This window comes from Cibotium barometz, chromosome 64, assembly GCF_041138505.1.
Source record: "Cibotium barometz isolate CiBa-2024 chromosome 64, ASM4113850v1, whole genome shotgun sequence".
Classification (NCBI taxonomy): Eukaryota; Viridiplantae; Streptophyta; class Polypodiopsida; order Cyatheales; family Cibotiaceae; genus Cibotium; species Cibotium barometz.
Window position 1 is genome coordinate 15,966,820 of NC_141109.1, and position 22,100 is coordinate 15,988,919.

The 22,100-nt window shown below is 36.2% G+C and overlaps 1 protein-coding gene across 1 annotated transcript; it reads right to left on the reverse strand.

The window, feature by feature from the left end:
* Positions 1-18,090: 18,090 nt before the first annotated feature.
* LOC147603372 (uncharacterized) lies at positions 18,091-21,538 on the reverse strand. The gene is made up of 4 exons (XM_086796882.1): positions 21,198-21,538; positions 20,706-20,843; positions 19,493-19,735; positions 18,091-18,410 (listed from the first exon to the last, which is right to left on the reverse strand). Exons 1-4 carry the CDS (start codon positions 21,240-21,242, stop codon positions 18,189-18,191), a joined length of 648 nt encoding a protein of 215 aa, XP_086653008.1. The 5' UTR covers positions 21,243-21,538; the 3' UTR covers positions 18,091-18,188.
* Between the last annotated feature and the right edge of the window lie 562 nt (positions 21,539-22,100).

Sequence of the window (22,100 nt, forward strand, 5' to 3'; positions counted from 1 at the left end):
CACATACACATCCACATCCATTCTTCACATACACATCCACATCCATTCTTTCACATACACATCCACATCCATTCTTCACATACACATACACATCCACATCCATTCTTTCACATACATCCACATCCATTCTTTACATACACATATGGATGTGAAGTGATAGATGTTAATGTATGGATAGATGTGGGTAGTCGTACATGTGAACGATTGGATGGATGTGTATGAATGAGATATGATGTGGGTAGATGTGATGTGATGTTATGTGGATAGAATGTATGTGATGGGATGGTGATGAGAATGAATGTGATGCATATGAATGTATGTGATGTGAATCGGGATGTGAATGAATGAGATGTGATGTGAAATGGATGTGAGTAAATTGGGATAGATTTGAATGGATGATATGTGATGTGATGACATGTGGATGGGTAGATACGAGTGGATGTGCATAGAATGTATGTGATGGGATGGTGATGAGAATGAATATGATGGATATGAATGTATGTGATATGAATCGGGATGTGAATGAATGAGATGTGAATCGGAACGTGAATAAATGAGATGTGATGTGAAATGGATGTGATGTAAATTGGGATAGATGTGAATGGATGATATGTGATGTGAATGAATGTGATGTGATGAGATGTGGAGGATGGGTAGATGCGAGTGGATGAGATCTAATGAGGATAAATGAGGAAAGATTTGATGAGATAAAAATGATGTGATTGGATGAGAATGAGAATACATATGAAATGGGTGTGGATTGATGTGGAATAATGTAGAAAGATAAGAGTTTGTTATAGAAACTGGCATTTTGACCATCTTGTGAATGAGAACGTTGAGACCTAACTGATAAATTTGCAACAGCTGACAGAGAGTCAATGGAGGACGTCTTGTGAATGAGAACCTGGAGACCTAACTGATAAATTTGCAACAGCTGACAGAGAGTCAATGGAGGATGTCTCGCGTAGCAAGGTCGACTGAGGTCTTAACCAGCCTCGGTTCGATTTAAATGGTGAGCTTTCGGTACGGTGGATCAGGGACCAAGGAAGCAGCATATGAGTGAAGCGCTAGGTGACCTGCAAAGGATCCGAGAGGGTGTTGACCATACGGTGCTCGGACTGCTCTGGGTCGTCGAAGATACCCACACGTGCGTCGGGGAAGATATTTGGATCAAGGAGTAAGAGTTGTTTTCTAAATTCGGGCGTGGATCTGGTTGATTGACCTTGCTAGTCCTCAACGGATGAGTCCATGGCTCTTTTATATGGATCTGTTGGTTGATCTTGCTGATCTTCGACGGAGATTCCATTTTGATTTTTATAAGTGAATATATTGCCAGGTACTATGAGCTAGGGACTATCGAAAAGGCCCCTGAGTGGATAGGTGGTGAGCGTTCTCGTTGCCAATGATACCATGGTACATTGATGAAGGAAAAATTGAAAATTAGGATTCAACCGGATAATTTTGGAGGATTATGATCAGTGATACTATAGTTTCATTAAGAGATTGTTTTAAAGATAGCCGAATCTATGAAAAAGGCAATTTCATATAGGGTGTGTAAGTGGTGTGATTAGTTTTAAGTTTGCATGAATATCCGACTAGGGGGCCTAGGAACTCTTTTCCCTGGTACCCGGGACAAAACCTAACCAAATTCTTAAAGGGATCCCATCACTACAGTGGTTGGGCAGTTGGCTAACCCACGCGACTGGCTGGGGTTAGGCTCGACTGATGGATCCCTAAAATGAGACTCACATCTATTATGGTACGATAGATGAAGTAAATCCCGGATAAGAATTGTTCTATGGAAAAGAATCAACGGAAGCGTTGGTCTCTATGATCCAAGTGCAAGTCTTTTCCTTGATCTGACTATGGGATTTACGGGTTCGGTCAGATCAGTTCAGTTAATTAAGACTCTTGACTACGTTAAAGTAAATTTATCCTGGACGAATCGCCCGTGCTTTTCGGGCGAGGGAAGTTTTATCAGGCATGGTTTTGGAAGAATCGATGGATTAATCTCTTGTCCGGATATCCGTGGTGGGCGAGGCCCCGAGCGAGGGACCCTGCCCCGCGCAAGAAGTGCTACTTCCGTTACTAGCACCCCCAAATTCATTGCGCAGTGGGGACAGGGATCTTTCAACTGGTATCAGAGCAAATTGGCTAAAGTGGATCAGCAGAGAAACTAGAAATGTTAAAAATTTATGAAGTAACAGTAAAAAGTTAGAAATGTGTGATGAAATTCATACAAATTGATATTCAGACTGAAATTCATAATTTAGTAATTGGGTCTTCAGATGGAAGTACTGCAATTGCATGGAATCCGTGACTTGCTTGAGGCCTAGACATGATGGTATTTACCTTATAATTCCAAGAACCGTGCCTACCCGTAAACTGCAGCTCTTTACTGGCAGTATATACGAGTAAATCTAAGACCTTGAAATTATAAGCAAAAATGCTATCCAAATGATGAATTCGAATGTGGTTGATATGATTTTAAAACTCTAGTTGAGAACGGATGAGTTGAATTGGATTCTGATTGAAAAATGATGATTCCTGAATTTTGGTTGAAAAGCGATAAGTTGAGCAAAACCACAATGAGGATGAATGGAACGAGTCCCTGTGATGATGTTCGTAACTAGAATGACGATAATAACTTCAGCAAATCACTATGAGATTAGTGGATTATGCTGACAGATTGCTACTGTTAACACTTGACCCAGTGGATCAAGCTAAGGGATGACAAATTAAAAATCTGTATAATTGAAATTCCCATGGAGGACTGTTCAGATGGAAATTTCAGTCTAATGGACCATTATTGTGTTAAGGATATGAATGATATGATCTAAAAGAATTGTTATCTGATGATGAGTTCTATATAAGGGATCTTTATCCCAGGATTCTGTTGAGTTCACTAGACTATAAGGAACCCTAGAATCAGTTGGATCTTAAGGGAAAGAGTTGTCCTCTAGTTTGCGAGATGAGGACATCTCGCATTTTTTAAGTGGGGTAGGATGTAAGATTCCTCCCTCTGGCTTTTAAGGTGTGCAGGTGTAAGATCCTCCCCTTCTGATCTTATAATTATTCTCTTCTCTGAAATAAAAGAAAGATCATGTTTTACCTTGTTTTGGCTTGGAGAGAGAAAATGTCTAGAGAGAGGTAATTCAAAATTGAGATATTTTTGGATATAAAAATCCTCCTATTGTCTAAAATAGTTTCCCCTGAAATAGAAATTCAAAAAGAACTTTCCAATGTGCAATTGGAACTAATTGAAAATAGGTATAAAAGACCTTAGCCTAAGGGTCCAGATTTTCACAAATTTCTCGATTATGGTCCAATTAAGGTTCCTATGGACCAATAACATTAATCCAAATGTAGGGAGGAGATAAATTGAAGAATAAAAGACAAACCCCCCAAAAATTGAGTAAATGCTCACATAAGATGAAGAGTGGACTAAGGACCAAAGAAAAGAATTAAAAAACTGAATTTTGACGCCTCAGTGTGGGGATCTCCCCTCATGAAGTAGGCGCCTTATTCTCATCATTACCCCCAATTTTTAATCAATAAAATGATATATTTTCATCTCTCCTCTCTCCTATTTCAAAACTAGATCCAAAAAAAGAGCTGAATTGAATAAAAAATGGTCAAAAATTGACCAAATTGATCTGGAAAATTCTAGAACTTGGTTAGAGGCTCACTTTTTCCTATAAATAGAAGCCTCCCCCTTTGTAAAAGCTTAATGGTGTTTTATGCACTGTTACTCTACTCGTGTCCTGAGCCATCTGCATTGAATTTTTTAATAATTCAATTGTTTTTGGCCTAATCCTCTCCAAAGTGAATTGGTGGCCACTATTGCTTCAAACAATAGTAGAACCCTCAATCCCTCAAGCCAAAGGAGAGCTTACAAGCTTCATGTAAGCTAATTTTCTTACTTTGTTTACAAATTTTAATGAAAAATCTATGGTTTCCTTGATTTTTATGAATTGCAGATGATTGAATTAAATTCAAATGCTATGCCTTTGTGGAAAAGGCCACCCCTTCTCTTCTTTACATTCCAACCTTTCTTAATCCTAGAAAGATTAACTAAGTGATTAATTAAACTCTTCTTATTGTTTACTCTCTTGAATTTAGAAAATTGTATAGATTAGAGTTCTATAATTCTAAATTGGGTTATTTAAGTTAATTGTAGAAAGATTAAAATGAGAATTGGTCAGCCATACAAAGGAGGTTATGGCAAAAATTTCTAGAATTTTGTGAAAAAGAAATTTTATTTTTATGTTATTCCAAAAGAGTAATTCCCACCATTTTTGCATCTAAAAGAAATATTCTAATTACTCCATGTACATATTCACCTATGAATATGCATGGATATCATTGATATTAATTATTAAATTTGATTTCTATGCATAGAAAGATGCATAAAGGAATTTTTTTTATTACAAAAGTGTTATTCTCATTAAATTTGATTTTTATGCATAGAAAGATGCATAAAAGAATTTTTTTATTACAAAAGTGTTATTCTCATTAAATTTGATTTTTATGCATAGAAAGATGCGTAAAGGAATTTTTTTATTACAAAAGTGTTATTCTCATTAAATTTGATTTTTATGCATAGAAAGATGCATAAAGGAAATTTTTTAATTACAAGTGTTATTCTTATTAAATTTGATTTTTATGCATAGAAAGATGCATAAAGGAATTTTTTTAATTACAAAAGTGTTATTCTCATTAAATTTGATTTTTTTGCATAGAAAGATGCATAAAGGATTTTTTTTAATTACAAAAGTGTTATTCTCAGTAAATTTGATTTTTGTGCATAGAAAGATGCATAAAGGATTTTTTTATTACAAAAGTGTTATTCTCATTAAATTTGATTTCTATGCATAGAAAGATGCATAAAGGATTTTTTTATTACAAAAGTGTTATTCTCATTAAATTTGATTTCTTTGCATAGAAAGATGCATAAAGGATTTTTTTATTACAAAAGTGTTATTCTCATTAAATTTGATTTGTATGCATAGAAAGATGCATAAAGGAATTTTTTTTATTACAAAAGTGTTATTCTTATTAAATTTGTTTTTTATACATAGAAAGATGCATAAAGAAATTTTTTTATTATAAAAATATTATTCTTATAAAAATTAATTTTATGCATAAATAGATGCATAAAAGGATTTTTTATATAAGTGTTATTCCCATTGAAATTTATTTTTTTTGTATAAGTGTTATTCCCATTAAAGTTGATTTTTATGCATAAATAGATGCATAAAGAATTTTTATATCAAAATTAGAATTCTCTTAAATTCTATGTTTAAATTCTATGAGTATTTGATAAATGAATAATTAAGTACTCTAAGAGAGAAATTTCTATCGTTTTATATTCACACGGATTGTAGAAAGAAAATTAAGAAAATCTATCGAGATCAAAATATTCAGATAAATGATTAATTTATTCCTCATTGGAATTCGTATTTAATAAGTGAATATTCAAAGAAAGAAATTCAGTAAAATAGTAACTGAATTATCAAACCTTTTCGAGAAAGATAGTTCAGGAAAAATCTTATCCGACTCGAACCTTCAATCAGACTATGATGAAGACCAAACTCTTTCAACAGTTTCGAGGAAAGAAGGTGTGACCAGTTTAGAAAAATACACTCAAAACTCCCGCCAAAATCTGAAACTAAGTTTGAGACCCTTCGAATTGATATGTGGATCAAGGTTATAGAACTCGAGGAATTCTATTATGAAATTCAGAATTTCGATCAAGAAGTTTTGGGAATACTGACTCAAGAAATACTCCTTGTATTCAAAAGAAAATCAAACTGAAAACTTGCATAGAAATCCTATTTTCCTAAAGGACTGTCTTATGCCAGAATGTTATGGAGGAAGCATTCATGTGAATTAGATAGGATGTGAATGAATGGATGGATGGGATGTGATGTAAATAGATGTAATGAGATGTGATGTGAATAGATGTGATGAGATGGATGTGAATGTGTATGTAAAGAATGGATGTGGATGTATGTGAAAGAATGGATGTGGATGTGTATGTGAAAGAATGGATGTGGATGTGTATGTGAAGAATGGATGTGGATGTGAAGAATGGATGTGGATGTGTATGTGAAGAATGGATGTGTATGTGATGAAAATGGATGTGGATGTATGTGAAAGAATGGATGTGGATGTGTATGTGAAGAATGGATGTGGATGTGTATGTGATGAAAATGGATGTGGATGTGTATGTGAAGAATGGATGTGTATGTGAAGAATGGATGTGGATTTGTATGTGAAAGAATGGATGTGAATGTGTATGTGAAAGAATGGATGTCGATGTGGATGTGTATGCGAAAGAATGGATGTGGATGTATGTGAAATAATGGATGTGGATGTGTATGTGAAAGAATGGATGTGGATGTGTATGTGAAAGAATGGATGTGAATGTGTATGTGAAAGAATGGATGTGGATGTGGATGTGTATGCGAAAGAATGGATGTGGATGTATGTGAAATAATGGATGTGGATGTGTATGTGAAAGAATGGATGTGGATGTGTATGTGAAAGAATGTGATGTGATGTGACATGAATATATGTGGATGTGAAGTGATAGATATGAATGTATGGATAGATGTGGGTAGTCGTACATGTGAACAATTGGATGGATGTGGATGAATGAGATGAGATGTGTATGAATGAGATATGATATGGATAGATGTGATGTGATGTTATGTGGATAGAATGTATGTGATGGGATGGTGAATGAATGAATGGATTAGATAGATGTGATTGAATGGATGGATGGGATGTGATGTGAATAGATGTAATGAGATGTGATGTGAATAGATGTGATGGATGGATGTGAATGTGTATGTAAAGAATGGATGTGCATGTATGTGAAAGAATGGGTGTGGATGTATGTAAAAGAATGGATGTGGATGTGTATGTGAAGAATGGATGTGGATATGTATGTGAAAAAATGGATGTGGATGTGTATGTGAAGAATGGATGTGTATGTGTATGTGAAGAATGGATGTGAATGTGTATGTGATGAAAACGGATGTGGATGTATGTGAAAGAATGGATGTGGATGTGTATGTGAAGAATGGATGTGGATATGTATGTAAAAGAATGGATGTGGATGTGTATGTGAAGAATGGATGTGGATGCGTATGTGAAGAATGGATGTGGATATGTATGTGATGAAAATGGATGTGGATGTGTATGTGAAGAATGGATGTGGATGTGTATGTGAAGAATGGATGTAGATGTGTATGTGAAAGAATGGATGTGGATGTGTATGTAAAAGAATGGATGTGGATGTGTATGCGAAAGAATAGATGTGGATGTATGTGAAAGAATGGATGTGGATGTGTATGTGAAAGAATGTGATGTGATGTAAAGAGATGTGATGTGACATGAATATATGTGGATGTGAAGTGATAGATGTGAATGTATGGATAGATGTGGGTAGTCATACATGCGAACGAGTGGATGGATGTGGATGAATGAGATGAGATGTGTATGAATGAGATATGATGTGGATAGATGTGATGTGATGTTATGTGGATAGAATGTATGTGATGGGATGGTGATGAGAATGAATGTGATGGATATGAATGTATGTGATGTGAATCGGGATATGAATGAATGAGATGTGATGTGAAATGGATGTTATGTAAATTGGGATAGATGTGAATGGATAATATGTGATGTGATGTAAATTGGGATAGATGTAAATGGATGATATATGATGTGAATGAATGTGATGTGATGAGATGTGGATGGGTAGATGCGAGTGGATGAGATCTGATGAGGATAAATGAGGAAAGATGTGATGAGATGAAAATGATGTGATTGGATGAGAATGAGAATACATATGAAATAGGTGTGGATTAAATAATGTGGATTGATGTGGAACAATGTGGAAAGACGAGAGTTTGTTATAGAAATTGTATTTATGACCTGTATTTAAATGACTGTTTTATGTCAAGAATGCTGTGGAAGCATTTTGACCATCTTGTGAATGAGGACGTAGAGACCTAATTGATAAATTTGCAACAGCTGACAGAGAGTCAATGGAGGATGTCTCGCGTAGCAAGGTCGGCCGAGGTCTTAACCAGCCTCGGTTCGATTTAAATGGTGAGCTTCCGGTACGGTGGATGAGGGACCAAGATAGCGACGTATGAGTGAAGCGCTAGGTGACCTGCAAAGGATCCTAGAGGGTGTTGACCATACGGTGCTCGGGCTGCTCTGGGTCGCCGAAGATACCCACACGTGCTCCGGGGAAGATATTTAGATCAAGAAGTAAGAGTTGCTTTCTAATTTCGGGCATGGATCTGGTTGATTGACCTTGCTGGTCCTCAACGGATGAGTCCATGGCTCTTTTATATGGATCTGTTGGTTGATCTTGCTGAACGGAGATTCCATTTTGATTTTTATAAGTGAATATATTGCCAGGTACTATGAGCTAGGAACTATCGAAAAGGCCCTTGAGTGGACAGGTGGTGAGCGTTCTGGTTGCCAATGATGCCATAGGTACACCGATGAAGGAAAAATTAGAAATTAGGATTCAACCGGATAATTTTGGAGGATTATGATCAGTGATACTATAGTTTCATTAAGAGATTGTTTTAAAGATAGCTCAATCTATGAAAAAGGCAATTTCATATTGGGTGTGTAAGTGGTGTGACTAGTTTTAAGTTTGCATGAATATCCGGCTAGGGGGCCTGGGAACTCTTTTTCCTGGTACCCAGGACAAAACCTAACCAAATTCTTAAATGGATCCCATCACTACAGTGGTTGGGCGGTTGGCTAACCCACGGGATTGGATGGGGTTAGGCTGGACTGATGGATCCCTAAAATGAGACTCAATTCTGTTATGGTACGATAGATGAAGTAAATCCCGGATAAGAATTGTTCTATGAAAAAGAATCAACAGTTGTGCCTCTCAATGAGGAAAAAAGCATTGGTCTCTATGATCCAAGTGCAAGTCTTTTCCTTGATCTGACTATGGGATTTACGGGTTCGGTCAGATCAGTTCACTTAATTAAGACTCTTGACTACGTTAGAGTAAATTTATCCTACAGGAATCGCCCGTGCTTTTCGGGTAAGGGAAGTTTTTCCGGGCAAGGTTTTGGAAGAACCGATGGATTAATCTCTTGTCCGGATATCCGGCAAGGCCCCGAGTGAGGGACCCTGCCCCACGCAAGAAGTGCTACTTCTGCTACTAGCACCCCTGAATTTGTTGCGCGGTGGGGACAGGGAGCTTTCAGCTGGTATCAGAGCGAATTGGCTAAAGTGGATCAACCAATAAACCAGAAATGTTAAAAATTTATGAAGTAATAGTAAAAAGTTGGAAGTGATGAAATTCATACAAATTGATATTTAGACTGAAATTCATAATTTAGTAATTGGGTCTTCAGATGGAAGTACCGCAATTGTATGGAATCCTTGACTTGCTTGAGGCCTAGACATGATGGTATTTACCTTATAATTCCAAGGACCGTGACTACCCGTATATACCGAGGGTATAACTGCAGCTCTTTACTGGCAGTATATACGAGTAAATCTAAGACCTTGAAATTATAAGCAAAAATGCTATCTAGATGATGAATTCGAATGTGGTTGGTATGATTTTGAAACTCTGGTTGAGAACTGATGAGTTAAATTGGATTCTGATTGAAAAATGATGATTCTCGAATTTTGGTTGAAAAGCGATAAGCTGAGCAAAACCACAATGAGGATGAATGGAACGAGTCCTTGTGATGATGTTCGTAACTAGAATGACATAATGACTTCAGCAAATCACTATGAGATTAGTGGATTGTGCTGACAGATTGCTGATTTTAACACTTGACCCAGTGGATGAAGCTAAGGGATGACAAATTAAAAACCATTGAGGTTGATTGCATAAATAGATGCATAAAGAATTTTTATATCAAAATTAGAATTCTCTTAAATTCTATGTTTAAATTGTGAGTATTTGATAAATGAATAATTAAATACTATAAGAGAGAAATTTCTATCGTTTTATATTCACACAGATTGTAGAAAGAAAATTCATGAAATCTATCAAGATCAAAATATTCAGATAAATGATTAATTTTTTTCTCATTGGAATTCGTAAACTAATTTAGAAATCAGTTAAGTGAATATTCGAAGAAAGAAATTCAGTAAAATAGTAACTGAATTATCAAACCTTTTGGAGAAAGATAGTTCAGGAAAAATCTTATCCGACTCGAACCTTGAATTAGACTATGACCAAGACCAAACTCTTTCGTCAGTTTTTTTAGGAAAGAAGGTGTGACCAGTTTAGAAAAATACACTCAAAACTCCCGCCAAATCTGAAACTAAGTTTGAGACCCTTTGAATTGATCTGTGGATCAAGGTTATAGAATTCGAGGAATACTGGTATGAAATTCAAAATTTCGATCAAGAAGTTTTGGGGATACTGATTCAAGAAATACTCCTTGTATTCAATAGAAAATCAAACTGAAAACTTGCATAGAAACCCTTTTTTCCTAAAGGACTGTCTTACGCCAGAATGCTGGAGGGAGCATTCATGTGAATTAGATAGATGTGAATGAATGGATGGATGGGATGTGATGTAAATAGATGTAATGAGATGTGATGTGAATAGATGTGATGAGATGGATGTGAATGTGTATGTAAAGAATGGATGTGGATGTATGTGAAAGAATGGATGTGGATGTGTATGTGAAGAATTGATGTGGATATGTATGTGAAAGAATGGATGTGGATGTGTATGTGAAGAATGGATGTGGATGTGAAGAATGGATGTGGATGTGTATGTGAAGAATGGATGTGAATGTGTATGTGATGAAAATGGATGTGAATGTGTATGTGATGAAAACGGATGTGGATATATGTGAAAGAATGGATGTGGATGTGTATGTGAAGAATGGATGTGGATGTGTATGTGATGAAAATGGATGTGGATGTGTATGTGAAGAATGGATGTGGATGTATGTGAAAGAATAGATGTGGATGTATGTGAAAGAATGGATGTGGATTTGTATGCGAAAGAATAGATGTGGATTTGTATGCGAAAGAATAGATGTGCATGCATGTGAAAGAATGGATGTGGATGTGTATGTGAAAGAATGGATGTGGATGTGTATGTGTATGTGAAAGAATGTGATGTGATGTAAAGAGATGTGATGTGACATGAATATATGTGGATGTGAAGTGATAGATGTGAATGTATGGATAGATGTGGGTAGTCGTACATGTGAACAATTAGATGGATGTGGATGAATAAGATGAGATGTGTATGAATGAGATATGATGTGATGTGATGTTATGTGGATAGAATGTATGTGATGGGATGGTGATGAGAATGAAAGTGATGGATATGAATGTATGTGATGTGAATCGGGATGTGAATGAATGAGATGTGATGTAAATTGGGATAGATGTGAATGGATGTTATTCTACCTGTTCTGGGGTAGCCTTGGATGTTCTGTTGACTACTACCCTCACCTTGGCTTGGAACCTAATGATAGCATTCATTATGGAGAGCTATGTGAATAATTCTTCCCTACATCTTGACAAGGTAATGATTGTTGAAATGGTAACATATGCTTTTACCAATGGGGGCACTTTGTTGGGACAATCGTTATAAGCATGGTCTAGTCTATAGTTGTAAGATGTGCCTCTATAAGGAATTACATTAGGGTTCGACACAAGATTCAAAATGCTTAGAGCACTCAAGGGATTTGATGCAGGATCTTTGTGAGGACACCCTACAATATAGTGTGGGCCTTTACATTTAAAAACTGCATTGATGGCATGCATCCCATATTATTAAGGTCTTTGGATCTTTGTTGCACCATGGCTTCGAATAGAGAGGCATGGTCTATGGGTGAAGCCTGATCATAATATCCATAGGGATTATCATAATGTTATTTCTCATATGGGTCTTGTTATTTATAAGAGTTATAGCTCTTGTGTTCTTAGGTTTCTGTGTATGACTAGAGTCTCCGAGAACTATTGTACTAGTATAGTTCTTGGGGTAATGATTTACCTCTACCTCTACCTATATCTGAGTAGAAGGCCTGCTCATTTAAATTTCCATAAGATGAACCTCTCCCAATATTCATCTCCTCATTAAATGAGAAGAGCAGTCAGTTCCTAAAACTAGGAAAGTTCTCTCAAAGTCCAATAAAGGTTTGAAACTAGCTATATTCCTTGCCAATACCATTCAAGGTCACCGAAACCATATCATCATCATCTCCAGTGGTGGTGATCCAATAGAAGCAAGGGAATTTGCAAGCCCTTTAACCTTCACTAAGAAATCAGTTATACTCTGGTCATATTATGTAGCTCCTGCTTTAGCTGCATCTTTTGAGCTTGATTGTTTGTGTTGTACGTCTTCATCAAGGTGTCCCAAGCCTCCTTAAGTGTTTGTGTATCCTATATATGCACCCTATATATGCACAATCATAGAATCTACCAAACTGACAGACAACCAATACATCATCTTTTTGGCTTTTTCATGCCATGCTTTAAAGCTTGCACCTATGTGGGGTCAAATTTTCTTTAGTAATCTCCGACTCCATTTCATCACTTGTGTGATAAACTCCCAATATCCTTTTCCCCTAAGGAAATTGATCATACTAAACTTCCATGCTTGGAAGTTATTCTTGTCTAGCTTTTTACGCATAGTTTGGGATAGAATATCAAACATAATTACGTGTAGCAACTTACCAAATAGTGCTTTCCAAATACTTCTACACCTACATAAACCTACAATCTCTTACATTGCAGTACTATAAACGTGTTATACAACAACTATATGTGAACTAGTCACATAAACATACATCCACCAACTATATGTGATCTAGTCACATAAACATACATCCACCAACACCTGTAACACTTAGTTTCTCTTCACAAACTGTTCTACAACCAAATTTCTGTTGTAACTTTGCAACGAACCAAAAATTGGGCATACATAGTCAAAATCAACATTTCATTGAGTGCCTACAAAACTTGTAGAGCCAAAATGGGGCCTGAAACACACTCTAAACATGCAAAAATTTAGTTAACTACACACAATATGGTCTTCTTCCTTCTTCCAAAAGGATGCCTCAATTTGAGACACTAACTTTCTTATTTATCTATAGCTCTCACAGCTACCAAAAGTGTTACTCCAAAATCAAAGAGGTAAAGAGATGGAAATACCCTTACCTGTGTACCTATCAAGCTCGGAAACCCTCTTAAGTTGACTTAATTTTCTGCCAACACACTTAAGTATTTATGGTTCTTAGTTAGGTCTATTCCATGGCCAAACTATGTCTAAACTCTATTCCATGGCCAAACTATGATTGACACAGTTGGAAGTTTGGATCTACATTTTCATTACAAAACTACTATTTTTAGCTAGGTAAAAAACTCAGAAAGTCTGGTCACATCAAGAATAGCAAAATGCCAAATTTATTCATTTGAGGCCAAACTTGGTATGTGGCTAGGTCTAGCTGCTTTGTTAGCACTGCCTCGAAGTTAGTTTATAGAAAAAGTTCACTGGGTGGCAATTAGATCTAGGTGTGGAAATCCAAGAGATTTTTGAGCCTAGTCTGCACTAGCCAGAGTCAGGATATTCATACATGGCCTCATTGATATAAAACCCTATCTGATTTTGATCCATCGGCTAAAAGTTATGGCCAATCGATCCAATCCATTTAGGAGGCAATCTCAGTAAGTACGTGCACAAGACTAGATTTGTAGATTTTTTGTATGATGTTTAACAAAGTTGTCACCTCAAACCCTCTTTTATACTCTCTGCATCCTATTTTTAGCTAAATGTGGAAACTAGGCAAAGAAGGACACTAGGGTCATCTAAAATGTAAACTTGTCCATTTGGGACCAAATTTGACCGAGGGCTAGTGCCAGTAACACTATGCAAAAGTTGGTTTCCAACTTCGTGGATCTAAGAGTGAGTTAGAGATAAGCATGGAAACTTGGCCTTACTTGGCTTATTCTGCTCTCACACCTTTAGACTCCATTCAATGTTCCAATTTTATGGTCCAATTTGATGGCTAGATTGTCCTTAGGTTGGCATAACTCCGTGAAAATCCTCGTTTTGGGAATAGATAAATCTAGTGGTCTCTGGGTCTGGATGTGGAAGGCCTCTAGAAGAGGGAAAATCTCTAACTCCATGCAAATCCTCATTGGGAATAGATAAATTTAGTGGTCTTTGGGTATGGATGTAGAAAGCCTCTAGAAGAGGGAAAATTTCTAACTTCATGCAAATCTTCATTTTAGGAATAGATAAATCTAGTGGTATTTGAGTCTAGATGTAGAAAACCTATAAAGAGGAAAAATCTCATAAATTTTAGCCTTAAATCCCCAACTTCTAACTCAAGCAAGGCAAACTAAAAAATAAAGCAATGCATACCAAGGATCTTTGGATCTTCTACGTCATAAATGTGGAGCATATGCATGCAAGTGACCACAACATTTACCCAAGAGTATCTTTCACTTAAGGTCCATTGCAAAAATGCAAACAAGCATGCTATTTCTCCAATTGAATCTAAAGAAAAGCATAAGGCTTAATAATAACTTAATGAGATTTAAGTACTTACTTGTTCTCCACACTGATGTGTAGAATCCATGAATATCGTAGCCCTCTGCTCTTGCTTTCGTTGTTTGCAAATCCACCCGTATGCATCCTTGGTTTTCTTGTGTGGAATTGCAAACTCAAAACAAGATTAGTCCACCAAACTAAAGCCAAGATAGTGAATCCATGTCCATGCTCATAAACTCTATGAGGACTTGCAACATTAACCATAAGGTATGTCATTAAATGACTCTAGTGAATGGTGGGTGAAAAGAAGGATAAAATTCTTATCAATACTTACTCATCCGCACTAGTCTTGACACTCGAACTATGCTGGAGAAGTATACAAGGTTAGAATTCATACCTCAACTTACTACTCATGACGGATGTTGAAGTGCCATAAGCCAGTACTATACATCGAGCAAGCAAATGCCGACTTTTGGTATCACCACACTAGTAAAGTCTAAGCGACGGAAGGATAGAATCTCTTACCTTGCTTACCTAACGTCTACACCACTGTTAACAATGATGATCGTGTCCTTCTCTTATTTCACACTTGTAACAATGAGTTAGTTCCAAAAGCTAAGTGACTAGCCAATCAAGATAAAGACATGAAAATTTAAAGTGCAAAGATAAATAATCATGCTTTAGTAGTGACAGGATTAACAAATAACAAGTCCAAATACCAACATCTATTCATCGCCGCCCGCAAAGTAGACAAAGACATTCCAAACTTCTTACAAAGACATTTTCACTCTCTGTACTCTATGTTACAGTGTAAAAAAGTGAGATATTTTCAATAAGTCCTAACTTGAACAAGTTAAAGCCTATCCTAGCCTAATTCTATGTCAAATATATGAAATAAGAGCCAATAAGGGTAGATTACAATGCTTGTTTAATCTTAATTAGTGCATAAAACTAGAAACTTTTTTACAATCCATATCTGGTTAATCTAAATTTATAGGCTTGTAGATCTTGATCTCCCAATTCCAATGGTGGTCTCGGATTTCAAATCCGACTCTTGGAAACTGAGTTATGAGAAAAACAAGTTTCATTGTAAACTAACAAGAGTGAAAATTTTGATTAATGCTTAATTAATCACTAATCAATCTCAAATCTATCAATATAAAGTGATAATACAATCCTAATATTACTACTAATGCAATGTAATTAACTATTTATTGCATGGTGATTTGTAAGAAGAAGTATACATGATGTAGCCACCACCAAGTTATGAGAGTGATGCACACAGAGACTTCATGTGCAAGTCATGCAAATCCTTGTATGGCCTAGAGCATGGTCAAACAAGATCAGGGAATATCTTGTTACCATTGGATTTTAAATATCCAATGTATATTTTTCACTTTATGTAAAAAGGACAAATAGAGAGATCATATTGTTAATCATTTATGTGGATGACTTGATTATCACTAGTGATAGTGATGCTGGCATACATGATGTCAAGAGGCTTTTGAAGTAGGAGTTTAAGATAAAGAATTTGGGTGAGATATGGTATTTCTTAGGCATAGAGGTGGTGAGATAACCTCGTGGCATTTTGAAGTAGGAGTTTAAGATAAAGAATTTGGGTGAGATATGGTATTTCTTAGGCATAGAGGTGGTGAGATAACCTCGTGGCATTTTGTTGTTTACAAAGGCAATATGGCTTGGACATGTTGTCTAAGTATGGTATGGTAAGATGTAAGTCTATTTCAATACCATTGGAGTAGAACACAAAACTTTCTACAAATATAGTTGAGCTTTAGGAGGACCCCACTATGTACAGGCCCTTAGTGGTGGGTAGCTTGATCTACATGACCATTACTAGGTCAGACTTGAGCTATAGTACTGGACTTGTGACTCAACATATATAGGCATGTACTAGGAAGCCACACTTAGATATGGCAAGATGGATTCTTAGGTACATAAAGTCCATAGTTGATTATGGACTTTTATATGAGGCTAGCATAGAGATACATCTACATGGGTACACAAATGCCGATTAAGCTGGTAGTGTCATAGAAAGGAGATCTACCAATGACTTTATGTTTTCTTTTGGGAGTGTTGTTGTGAGTTGGAGCAGCAAGAAACAACTAACAGTTACCTTGTTGAGTACAGAGACAGAGTACAAGGGCACTGCTATGGCAGCTTATAAGATAGCTTGGTTTTAAAAGCTACTTGGTGATAAAGATTATGGACCGACCATTATATGTTATGGTAGAGCAGAGTACTTTCCCTTATAGTATATACCCTTATCTTTTTATGTTAATAGTTGTAGAGAAGCCAAGAAGATAGAAGAAAATTTAGCTATCCCTCTCTCTCTTGTATTTTACTCTCTCTCTCTCTCTCTCTCTCTCTCTCTCTCTCTCTCTCTCTCTCTCTCTCTCTCTCTCTCTCGTGTGTGTGTGTGCTTACAAGGTACTCAAGCATTCTCTTTAAAGTCAAGTCTCTTTATTTTGTTTAGCAAACACAGGGAGCATCATTATTTAGCAAAGCTGCATACAAATGCGTAATCACATGTTTAATACAAAACTAAGTTTACTAACTTTTACCACGTCTCTTCAAATCATGAAGCACTCCAAAAAATTTATCTCACTCAAGTGAAAGTGCATACATGATCTTGATTTGATCCCAACCATTCTCCATCCCAAAAATTATGGACATGAATCAAATGCCTGTTTTTAAAGCATTGTATCATATTTGCATCCAATAAGGCCACATGTAGATCAAGAGACCCCATAGAAAAAATATGAGTATAGGGTGAATATAATATAATGACTTGAAAATGTTTGAATATAATATAACATGAAGAGCATTAAATTGAATTGATATTCCTTTACCACCATTATAAACTTACTCCCTCATCAAACACACATGATGAGAACAAACATTGACATTCAAGTTTACTATAAAAACATATGTCACATCCAATAACCCCCTTTGAATCAAATAGGAAAATGAAATGTTTGGTGACAATTGGGCTTGAGAAAGTGAATTTTAGTTACATACACATACATATGATACATTTTTCAGGATCTTATGCAAAACTAAGCACGTTACTTTTTTGTAAAATAATAAAATGGACTACTTAGAAAGCTCTCTATTAACACATAAAATGAGCTCTACTTGGTGAGACTCAACTTTTATTTCTAGACCATGTGTTGTGTTGATAATATCTCCACAAGAGGCTAGCTAGAGTACAAAAACATGTGTCCAATCTTTTTAGAGGACACATAATGTGTGCGTTTAAGAAAAGATTGAACAAAGATCACTTTTTACTGGCTCTCTCTTATAAAATTGAAATTGATAATCCTTGATAAAATCACATTAAAGAGGAAAAATTCCTAAGAAATACATTTTCGAGGATAAAGTATGTGAGATGTTATATGAACAAGGGCTTCAAGTTGCTTTATGGCCCAATATCGCAGTACTTGTCTCTATACCTGATGGATTTAATCTCATGTACTGCAGAATGCATATGCTCCATGACTTGAGAGACCATTGTGGTATAACGTTTTTGGCAATATGTAACCATGCTCTTTGATTGTATTTTTTCTTATAAGAGGATTATCATCATGGTTGTTATGGGGTTGTTATCATGGTCATGATTCTCAGTGCAAAATCAATTGCAAAGATGGGTTGCTATTATAGTCGATGTAGTTCCTGTGTAGTTTAATGCTGCTGCAACTCCATAAGATGCTTGCTCATTCCTATAAGTGGGCAAGCTCATCTTTCCTCTTACTATTGGTGGAGGCAATAAGTTAGGATCAAAAGATTCCTTAACCCCTTTGGATTCTCGATCATTTCGATATGTGTCAAGGTACTTCTTTCCAAACTTGCAAGGCTGAATTTGACAAAAGCTCACAATTACCATCAAAATAGATAAGAAACAACGTTACACTTAAATGGCTAAGGGCCTTGATCTTATAATGAGAGGAGATGATAAGAAGGTGAAGAGAGGGTTATTGAATATAATGCATGCTTGACCTTAAACCCTAATTATCAAGTCAATCACCATGATGCTCTTTAAAATAACCTTAGATGTCTTAGAAAACTGGATGTTAAAGCAAACTACAAAAGGCCTTGCTTTTGAATTGGTTAAGATTTTATAGACTAAGCAATGCCCCATACTAATTATAAATTAGTGCTAAAACATATAAACAACATTTACATATGCTCAATCCCAATCATAGACTATATAGTTACCTACATTTGTATGGAAAGCACTCTGCAAATCTGATAGTTGGCATGTATTCATGTAGAAAGGATGCAATGATGTATTGCCCCACTAGAATTTCAAGAGATTCAATTTTTGCTCCTTCCCCTAGTTAAGGCTAGTTTTCTAGAAGTATTATGACCCAAGGGTTTAAATACTGTTGTTGATGTTGATGTTGATGTTGATGTTGATGTTGATGTTGATGCTGATGCTGATGTTGTTGTTTCTTCTTCTTCTCTCTCTCATCTCTCTTGATGCTTCTTCTTCTTCTTCTTCTTCTTCTTCTTCTCTCTCTCTCTCTCTCTCTCTCTCTCTCTCTCACACACACACACACACACGCACATACGCACAAAGTGTGGTAGATTGGTTAGCTCATTTTCCTCTTGAATCAAAGGTCTTGAGTTCAAATCTTGTCGGATAGATCAATTTGGTCTCTTGGGATAGTTTCCTACGACGTTAAAAAGTTCTCTCTCTCTTCTCTCTCTCTCTCTCTCTCTCTCTCTCTCACACATGCACGCACGCACGCACACAAAGGAAAGTCCCTTAAAGAGAAGTATCAAAGCTCTATCAGTATTGCAGTTTGACAATTCCTCCTATTATTTTTCTTTTATCCCCAAGCCATGATGATGTGTGTGCGCGCTAAAGAAAAAGCCAAAACCTTTTTCCTTTTTTTTTTTTTTGTGGAGGGGGGATGACTTTGTGTTTCTTACCGGAGGCGCATCGTTGGTGGGATCCCATTCCGGTTTTGGAATACAAGAGCCGGGGCCTTTGCCGCCACGTGGCCAAGGTGAAGCGCTGAGCGAACGTCTCATTGCGGGATAGCATTTTTTTCCCAGCAATTTTGCCTCACCACCCCCCGAATTTGAGATTCTACATTTTCTGCTCGGTTTCCAACCTCCACTTCCTGCTGCTGCTGCTGCTGCTGCATCCACGTGTTTTACCGATGGTCTCCACTGCTTACACCCCAAAAACCAAATAAAATCATTATTATTTCTTTTGGCAAAAAAGTAACACATAAAAATGTTATCATTTGTACATAAATAAAAGTTTTCATTATATATACTAACACTCAACCCGGGCGTTGTTGTGTATGTAAAAGACATTCTCTGCGTTGTTGCCTTAAATAAAAGACATTAAGAAGCGGTATGTAAAAGACATTAAAAAGCTAAACTCAGGAATGGGAGCCTAAATACAAAGGGTCAATCTAATCCAAAGGGTTAATTGAAGAAATTTTTTCCTCTTATTTTATAGAAATCCAAAATTTCTTCTCTCTCTTCTCCTTGTGCCTTGGTTGTCCATGGTTAATAATATGTAATATATATATATATTTATTTATTATTTATTTATTTATTATTTATTTATACCTATATATATAGGTATAAATATATATATATACATACTTATATATATAAGTATAGATATATATAAATATTTATTATATATATATATATATATATAAAACCACATTATGAAAATAAAAAGGCATGCAAATAAAATATGTTTTTACAATGAATTTTGCTTTGAGACTCGAGAGATAAAATAATATAAAAACCCATTACCTGCATATTATTACTTCCAAGTGCTGCATTAAGCAAGAGGTATACTCAATGTAACACAAATTGTAGCTATCATTAGAGACCTAGCTTGATCTTTTCATTAGAAAACAGCCCACAAGATCATAGAAACTAATCTTGTTTAGAACGTTCATAATCATTAGAGACCAAGCTTGATCTTTTCATTAGAAAACAACCCACAAGATAATAGTCTTGTTTAGAACGTTCATAATCATTAGAGTCCTAGCTTGATCTTTTCATTAGAAAGCAACCCACAAGATGATAGAAACTAATCTTGTTTAGAACGTTCATAATCACAGAGATTCATGTTGTTTAAGACCGTAACATGTGATTAATATCAATGGATTACCTCCTCCGGGTGCTTGTTTATCATGTCACTCCCCAAATTGGAAGCTCCACTGGCTCCCGGGACCTTGGCCCTTGCTGAATTCCATATCTTCTCAAATCCATGTGATTTAGATTTGGGTTTTGATTGATTGTTTGAAACCTGCAATTAATTTCCATAAACATCACGTTCTCAGTGAATGAGTCAAAGCGGGCCATCACCATTTATTGTGCCTCTGCATTCTGCTTATCCTTAATCAGGCAAATGATTTTCTAATTAAGTTTAACATAATAGCTTGGTTTGTCATTTGCATTCTCCTTTATAATAAATCAAGCAATGATATATTGATGGGTTTTAACATTAATAGCTTTGAATTAGTTGCATCAGGCGTGTGCCATTGCCGCCTTCATAGATCTATCATCATAATATGGAATGATTCAAAGGAATCGCCTCGTATTACGCCTTAATCTACACATTAAACAACTTATTATATGTAATCAAGCTGGCCATTTTTACCTTACTGTCTTTGTGGGCGCTCATCCGAGAAGTATGATTACACATTGCATGAGGTTTTTGCTTCTGCAAAGGCTGATTAGGCTGAGATGAATTGGTGCAACCATCTCACTAAACCTATGCGGGATACAAGAGATCAGAGCTAGTAATTAGCCGGCAAGAAGAGATCACATCCAAATTGAGGATTTCTAGAGCCCAATTTCTTAAGCAAATGTCTAGGAGATCAACAATTTTATTGTTATCCTGCTTAATCTAAGATAGTTGCAATAATTATTGTGTATCATAAAAGCATTTAGATCAGTTACAATGATAACCAGGCTGGCTCTCTCTCTCTGGCTCTCTCTCTCTCTCTCTGTCTGTCTCAAAAAAAGAGATGGTGTGAAAAAATACAACTACCCTAGCGGTATCACTAAAAAAATGTGTATTATTCAGTGTGCACTATGAAGATGGTTTTTTAATTGGACCTATTTGAAGTCTTTACATTTAACACGAGTTGTAATTTTTTTTGTATTTGATTTACATTAGAGTACTAAATACATATCTTAGGAGTATGTATACTTCCAATCTCTCTCTCTCTCTCTCTCTCTCTCTCTCTCTCTCTCTCTCTCTCTCTCTCTCTCTCTCTCTCTCTCAATAAAGTCAACGTTAAGCGGCTCTCTCTCTCGGGTGTGTGTGTAAAAGAGGACACTCTCACTACCTTTCTGCCACACATTGTGAGGTAGAAATGGCTAGTGGGATTGCCCTTGGGATGACATGGACCCACTTAGGTTCAAGTCTCTCCGTCGATTGGTCTCTCTAGATCAATAAAGTTGACGTTAAGCGGCTCTCTCTCTCTCTCACACACACGCGCACGCGCGTGCATACACACACATATCGCATCACATCACATTCTTTTGATTACCCCTC